The sequence below is a fragment of the Scleropages formosus genome, chromosome 12 (genome assembly GCF_900964775.1).
Source record: "Scleropages formosus chromosome 12, fSclFor1.1, whole genome shotgun sequence".
NCBI classification, from domain to species: domain Eukaryota; kingdom Metazoa; phylum Chordata; class Actinopteri; order Osteoglossiformes; family Osteoglossidae; genus Scleropages; species Scleropages formosus.
The window spans coordinates 8,541,824-8,549,425 of NC_041817.1; the positions used below are offsets into that span (position 1 = coordinate 8,541,824).

General features: G+C 47.3%; 1 protein-coding gene across 2 annotated transcripts; it reads left to right on the forward strand.

The window, feature by feature from the left end:
• The first annotated feature begins 998 nt into the window (after positions 1-998).
• Positions 999-7,207, forward strand: plpp5 (phospholipid phosphatase 5). Of its 2 annotated transcripts, none has more exons than XM_018762358.2 (8): positions 999-1,179; positions 2,526-2,646; positions 2,834-2,942; positions 3,149-3,239; positions 4,224-4,287; positions 4,920-5,044; positions 5,162-5,332; positions 5,933-7,207. In XM_018762358.2, exons 2-8 carry the CDS (start codon positions 2,579-2,581, stop codon positions 6,094-6,096), a joined length of 792 nt encoding a protein of 263 aa, XP_018617874.1. In that variant the 5' UTR covers positions 999-1,179; positions 2,526-2,578; the 3' UTR covers positions 6,097-7,207. The 2 variants fall into 2 exon arrangements, with proteins under 2 accessions (XP_018617874.1, XP_018617876.1); XM_018762360.2 differs by lacking the exon at positions 999-1,179 and adding an exon at positions 1,344-1,630.
• The last annotated feature ends 395 nt before the right edge of the window (positions 7,208-7,602 follow it).

A 7,602-nucleotide genomic window follows, 5' to 3' on the forward strand; every position in this document is an offset into this window, starting at 1 on the left:
AAATGTACGTTGCTTTGGAGAAGTGCATCTTCCAACTGAATGAAGGTAAATTACCCTTTATCACGTGAAAGTACAACGCTATACCCGTAATATCGGAAATAATAAAGAAAATGTGCAGGATTCACCTTCCGAAAATATGTGCTGACATTTGGCTGCGTGTGTGTCTATAAATTGGGTTTGCAGATACATAGTATCTTATACTGCAGAACTGTTTTCTACAGCAAGGAGGGGACGTGTTTCCTGTTCCCTCCTGCGTCCAAAAACTGCCCACATACTGCAATTGCTACATATTAGGGAACCAGTGAAACAACTAAGAATAAAGATGAAACCATCAAAAGCAGATGGGGGGGCGTAAGACATGATGTGGTAGACAAAGCGCTTCTTACACCCCCACAGTGCTTCCCTCCATGGGGGGGCAACTGTTTACCAGGCCTCCTCATTTGGAAGAGTGCTCAAATACATATTTAATGTAAAGGATGGCATGTACATTTTTTATTTGCAGAATGCATGCCAATATAATGTTATTTAGCTTTTGGCGCTCTCGCTTGTGCATAGTGCATAGCATAGCATATAGTGCACAATGTACGGTGCATAGTATATATTATATAGTGCAGTGTGTAGTGTACTGTATACAATGACTAATGTATAGTGTATAGAGCATAGTGTACAGTATGTAGTGTACATTGTATAGTGATAGTGTATAGCATACAGTATATAGTGGGTAGTGTACAGTGTATAGTGTCCTGTATAGTGCATACTACAGTGTAGCCGATAGTATATAGTGTATAGTATATAGTGTATCTGACACTATAACGCAGTTGGGATTGCAACTGAAAGCTATAGAGCAAGGGAAAGTTGAGGACTCGTGACAGGGAAAAGATCTGGTACTGTAGGTACTGTACACACTTCTCAGTCCATTAATTCCGTCGCACGTGTCCACAGTAAGGACTTTTTCCAGAACGAAAGACAAGGCAGTACAGTACAGTACAGTACAGTACGTGTCCCGTTCGGCGCTGTTCCGTTGTCACACGCGCCGCCTGCAGGGGAGCTGCTCTTCTCGCTCAGCCCTGCAGATGGCGCCTCGCCGCGCTGACGTGGCCCTCCGTTCGTCTTCGTCTCCTCGGCAGCGGCAGCCCTGCAACACACAGGCTCGGCACGGCGGGCACTCGGCGGCCACAGGTAATTCGGACACGACGAGGACTTCGTTTTCCCGCAAAGGTTGGGGCGGTGACGGTGGCAGAGTGGCGAGGGTCGGGGGGGAGGGGAACAGGGGAACAGGGGAGGGGCGTTTACCGCGCTTTCTTTGTGCGCCGAGCGACGTCGGAAGAGACGAGTAGTAGGGCGGCGGACGGTGTACACGTACACACACTCACACATACAGGCTACGGCGGATCTGTGTGTTTGAGCCGGTGTGTGCGTGACAAACACGAGCTCCCAGCCGGGATGAAAAGGCGCCGTGTGCGCCGCTCGCCCTCCGCTTCCGCGAGCCGGAGTCGCGGGGATGTGGAGATGATGCGCGAGGCGCTGTCACTCTCTGGCGTGACATCATCAGCGGCGCTCGGAGTCGTAGCGCGGAAATCAACGCTCTTTGGCTTCTCTCATGGATGCCGCATGGATTCGGAAGCACAAAGTCAGTGAAGCGGCTCACGAGCGACACAAATCCCGCCTTTTTTCTTTGTCCCGAGGCGTCTCGCACCAGTACACGGCTTTACGACGATTTACCCGCTTCTTGTGCTCCGATTCACGGTAAAAGCCGCGATCGGTGGCGCTGGAGCAGCCTGGCGTGCGGTACGGTAGTGTGTACACAACAGAGTTACACTTTGCCGAATGTTACTTACGTCCTCAGTCATTCATTGTTCTTTCTGTGAAGCTTAGTGTCCCTCCCCGCAGAGTTACTACAGTACGTACAGCGACTGCTGGGGTGAAGTCCACCTGCCCCTTAGCTGTCAGAGCGCGGCAAAGTCCGCTGCCACGTGTCCCCCAGCTCGCCGGCCCATCTCACCCTGCTGCTCTTACTGTACAAGTTTACTCCAAGGTTACTCTCTTACGTGTTCCATTTGTGTACCGGGTGTTGTAACGTGAAGTGAGTATTCACGTATTCATTCATTGTGTATCCCCTGCGGGTCCAATCGCAACGAAACCCGTGACACCCAAACTGCTCATCACACCGAAAATAAGAAATAAATATTGATAGCTTGGCATTCAGGCTGCAAACGTTTCATCACCAGTCGAGGTGACATCATCATGATGTCATGATCATGATGATGTCACCTCGACTGGTGGTGAAACGTTTGCAGCCTGAATGCCAAGCTCTGCAAACAGCTGGATACTGAAAATAATCTTGGCTTAAAAGACAAATATTTTTACTATTTTGAAAAGTTTTGAAGTGAAAGTAAGTCAGACCTATTGTTTTAGTGTTTGCCACCCTTTCTTACTTAACCACACTTGACTGGGGACTGTTTGAATGGTCAGTGAACGCTTGCGTTGAGAGATGCTTCAATTTTCCGCTCCCTTGTGTGATGCAGGATTCTAATGGATTTACCCAAGTGATGCGCTGGAGACGGCAACACCATAAAAGATGAGGGGTTTTGAGCGTGGCTTCTTCTCCGAAGCATCCATTCGACTTCTCCTCTTAGGGGTGTTTTTGTGAGTACATTTCATTCCCGAGGAAAAATACGACACGCTTTCGGACTTATCTGATGATTGCATTTCTCCCCTCTCCTGACGCAATGAATCACATTTCAGATTTAACCCTCCTAAAGGCCTGGCCCATGAGTGTTTTCGAGCTCCAGCCTGAAACTGACTCGCTGCCTTGCGTTCTGCCCCGTTGCAGGGTTACGGAGGAACTCCCGCCATTTAACCGCGAGATTCAGCCAGAAGAGCTGTGGCTGTATAAGTATCACCATGTGGAGCACGACCACGTTCCTACCTCCATCATGTTTGTGAGTACTGCCGTATTTCTCCGTATCCCGCAGGAGCGATGGCCTTGGTGTGAACCCCTGTCGAGCGATCACCATGTTTCAAGTGTGCAGCCAAAGAAAACTCATGGGGGGGTTCAAGAAATCTAATCCGTAAAGACAGTTGCTGTTATTAATCTTTCCATTTTGAGCCATTAAGAGTTATACCTGTGTTCTTATGTCCGGCGCAGAGCATTGCCTGCTTCGTACCCCTGACAGTCATGCTGTTGTTCACGTTTCTGCGCAGAGCGGAGAAGGGGGACCTTCGTGAGGCCTTTTTAGGTAAGCTTGTCAACCCCCCCCCCCCCCCCCCCCCCCCCCCCCGCAGTAATTTTACTGGTATACATATTGGTTGGGCAACTTTTGCCAAAAATTTTTTTCTAATGCATGATGTCTGAGGAATAGATTTGTACAACCTGATGGTCTTTAGGAGGAGAGCTGGCACACACTGTCACTGCTACCAGTGAAATTGTGGTCATGGGGTTTTTAACGCGTATGAAGAAACGCACACACAATGTCCGGGGTTCGTGGCGAACCGGAGCCTAGCCTGGCAATACAGGGCGCAAGGCTGGAAGGGGAGGGGACACACCCAGGATGGGACGCCAGTCCATCGCAAGGTACCCCAAGCAAGGTTCGAACCCCAAACCCACCAGAGAGCAGGACCCAGCCAAGCCCGCTGTGCCAACTGTATGAAGAAACAGATATTTACATTTATTCACTTAGCTGACACTTTTCTCCAAAGCAACTTACAACGTTAAGGTTACAATTATTACAGTTAGAAGCTTACAATTATTCACCCATTCATATAGCTGGGTAAATTTACTGGGGGTCTAGTGGCATGGCAGGTTTGGCCAGTGCTTGCTGTGTGGTGGGTCTGGGTTTTGAGCCCTGCTTGGGGTGCTTTGTGATGGACTGGTGTCCTGTCCAGGGTGTGTCCCCTACCCCTTCGGCCTTGCGCCCTGTGTTGCCGGGTTGCACCCCCTCATTAAGTACACATTTCATTAAATTAACCTGTATTCATTTAGCTGAAGTTTTTCTCTAATGCAAAATACACTAAGCATATGACCTATGTCCTGTTTGGAGGTGATGTGCTCAAGCAAAATGTGAAGTTCTTTCTACAGGGCAGTCAGTGGATGGTGATGTCAGACTGCGTGGCTCAGGGTTTTTGAGAATAAGTGTACCCAGAGTACACCCAGGGTCACCCCGGGGTTAAAGGGCACTGCAGGTTGACTCTGGGATTCTTGCCTCCCCTCTTTTTCCCTACAGCGGTGACGCTGGCCCTGCTTCTAAACGGCGTGTTCACCAACACCATTAAACTGATTGTTGGAAGGTTAGTGCTGACCTGCTGCTAAACTCAGTCACTGAAAATGCAGTGCTTTAGGAGCTCATCATTCGCCTGTGTTTTCAGTTGTACTGAAAAGGAACACTATTTATGTGACGTTCTTGTTTTGATTTGCTGACGCTTTTCTCAGAAGCAAATTAAAATATTAAGGTACTACTTATATTTAATAATTTAGATGACACTTTTCTCCAAAGCTACTTACTATGTTAAGGTACTTTACAATTATTTACCCATTTGTATAGCTGGGTGATGTTACTGGAGTAATTTGGGGTAAGTACCTTTCTCGAAGGTACTACAGCCAGAGGTGAGATTCAAACCTGTGACCTTTGGGGCTAAAAGCAGCAGCTCCAACCACTACACTACCATCTGCCTCATATGTTTACCGATTTATCAAGTTGAGTATTTTTTACTGGAACAATTCAGTGTAAGCAGGTGAGCACCTTGCTCAAGGGTGCTCCGACAAGAGGGGGAGTTCAAACCTAGGTCTCAAGTCCAAAGGAGCAGCTCTAACCACTGTACCACCTGCTGCCCATCTTGGAACATGTTTTCCATCAGTTTGACCAGCTTACTACCTACCTTTCCATTTCATTACCTCATCAGCTGCTGAATTTGTGTCTCAGGCCTCGACCAGATTTCTTCCACCGCTGTTTCCCAGATGGGCACGCTAACCCGGAAATGCACTGCAGTGGTGACCCCGATGTGGTGATGGAGGGCCGGAAGAGCTTCCCCAGCGGACACTCTTCCTGTAAGTCGCGCATGTGTGCCCGCATCCGTCGCCAGGTGTGTTTGCGTCGTGCATCTGTGTCCGTTTTGCATGTGTGCGTCACCTCTCGTCTCCCTCTCTCTCTCACCTGGCCTGTAGTTGCCTTTGCTGGCCTGGGCTTCACAGCCTTCTACCTGGCAGGGAAGGTGCACTGTTTCAGCCCCATGGGGCAGGGCAAGGCCTGGCGACTGTGCACCTTCCTCACACCCCTCCTCCTTGCTGTCATGATTGCGCTCTCCCGGACCTGTGACTACAAGCATCACTGGCAAGGTGAAGAACGGAGGTCCTCGTCCCGAAATAACCACATACATATTTGCACTCATGCATTTTGCAGATGATTTTCTCTAAAGTGTAAAGTACAGAGTATACAAAAGTGCATTCAGTAGCAGAGTAGTGGTAGCACAGCTTGTTTGTTAGGTACCACCATTCTGCTTGCACACCCTACTCAGCTAGCGGCATGCAGAAGTAGCATTTAGTGAATATGAATATGTTGGTAAGAGTAGCATAGCGCTTTATGATGGACAAATTTATGCAGCTGGTAGGAGACTGGCAGAAAAGTTGGTCTGAAAGAGATGAATTTTGAGAACCTTCTTGAAAGCTGGGAGGGATTCAGCAGTCCAGAGGGAGAGAGGGAGTTCTTTCCCCCACATTGGGGGTAAGACTGAGGATCAAGAAATGTTCAATTCTGCACCCATTCTGAGCAGGGCAAGCAAGTGGCAAGAAGTGGAGGAGCGTAGTGCACTCGTTGGGCTGTAGAAATACTTGCTGTTCTTCTCCCACTTTGCAGAAGACTTCATAAAGGCCTGAGAGAATGAGTTTATGCGTCGCGTGCGGCACTGAATTGTTCTCTCGCTCTCTCTCTTGCCGTAGATGTGGTGGTTGGGTCCATGCTGGGCCTCTTCTTCTCTTACCTGTGCTACAGGCAGCACTACCCAGCGCTGAGTGACCCAAACAGTCACAGACCACTACGGCACAGAGAGGCAGTGCCGGCTGCCCAGGAGCGCAAGCTGGTCAACCACATCCTGCCATTGTAGGCACCCTTAACCACTCTTTCAGGCCTTTCAATAGTGAGGAAGGAGCCAGGTATTGCCTTCCTGAAGTGGTGCTGCCTATATGTTTCTCTTCCTTTACTCTCAAGGTCTTTTCTAACTGAACACATTGGTCGTAGTTATTTGGCGTTCTTATATCCGTGAGATCCATGCATTTGCATGGATTTGCCGCACATGGCAAACATCTTGGCCCAGGAACTGTTATTGTAAAGTGTGGAAAGCTGCTGGAATGTATCCAACAGGCTTCTTTACCTTCCAGTTAATGCTTGCAAGTTGTAAGAGTGGTCGAACAGTCAGCAAAATCCACAATAGCAGAAGTAACTGATGTTTTTCTTGACAAACGATATACAAAAATTACCATCTGACCTGAAGTCCCCTCTTGTGCAGCTGCGTTTTCCACTTTTTATCTGTGTGGGGCCAGAAGACTGTAACTAAACCATCGAATTCTGGGAAGTTAGAGATAAGGACAGAATGGAACAAATGTGTTGTTAAATTTGAAAAAAAGAAATATTTTTGTTCAGTCTCTTCATACATTCCTTATTACTAGGAAACTTGAACAAGCGACAGCTCAAATTTACTGTATTTACATTTAAATTGGTGAAGTACGTGTTTTACGTCGACCTCCTAAATTAAGGCGTACGGGGGTCCATAAAGTAGTCTGAAATGTCATTTTGCTCTATTTATACAGACTGTGGTTTTTGTCTTTGTGGAAATACATATTACATGTTATGTAGCACAAAAGTATATATTTAAGGCCACTGGAACGGTGCACAGAAACGCTGCCTGTGTCGAGGAAGGAAGTCGTACAAATGTGAAACGAGGCCAAAATCCTGGTCCTCGCAGCCCAGTGTGCGTGCAGGTTTTTCAACTGTCTTTAAATGGCGAATGACCTCTGTACTGGGAGATAAAAGGAAAATAAAAAAGTAGGGGAATGATGAGATGAACCAGTGTGCTGGAAGCAGCAGAGAAACGCTGGTCTGTGTGAGAAATAACTGTACTGATTGTCTTCCGCTGTCTCTTCGTATTCATTGCCGCCTGGCAGAAAAAGGTTATGTTCATACCTATGGGGAAACACTTTTCTGTAAGCTGTTGCAGGGAACAATACACACAGGGTGAACAACACTTGAGCCACATTTAGTTTACTTCTCAGAAATCTGAATGAAGACCATTGCTGATGCGGTACGTGTGTTAGCTATTTATTAAATGCATGTAGGAGCTTGTTTTCTTAAGTCTTTTTTTTTTTTTTTTTTTTTTTGTATGACTCAGTGTTGCATCACAGAGCTTCGTTGGAATTATTGCTGAATTACTACATCGTGCTTTTTTTTTTGAATCTGAACTTTGCTTTTCATTCATAGTCTATTTCAAATAAATTCGTTTCTCCTAAGGCTCAGAAGTGAAACTCGTGTCACTTAAACACGTCAGCCCCCCACCCATGTATTAAGAAAGAAAAGTTTCTTCCTCTGGCTGATGCTAAACATGGTTAATAAAATT

Excerpts from the sequence above, each read along its gene's own strand:
- plpp5 (XM_018762358.2), top strand. The coding sequence starts at position 2,579 with ATGAGGGGTTTTGAGCGTGGCTTCTTCTCCGAAGCATCCATTCGACTT. Across the intron at positions 2,943-3,148 it reads TTCCTACCTCCATCATGTTT|AGCATTGCCTGCTTCGTACC; the intron begins GTGAGTACTGCC and ends TGTCCGGCGCAG. Across the intron at positions 5,333-5,932 it reads CTACAAGCATCACTGGCAAG|ATGTGGTGGTTGGGTCCATG; the intron begins GTGAAGAACGGA and ends CTCTTGCCGTAG.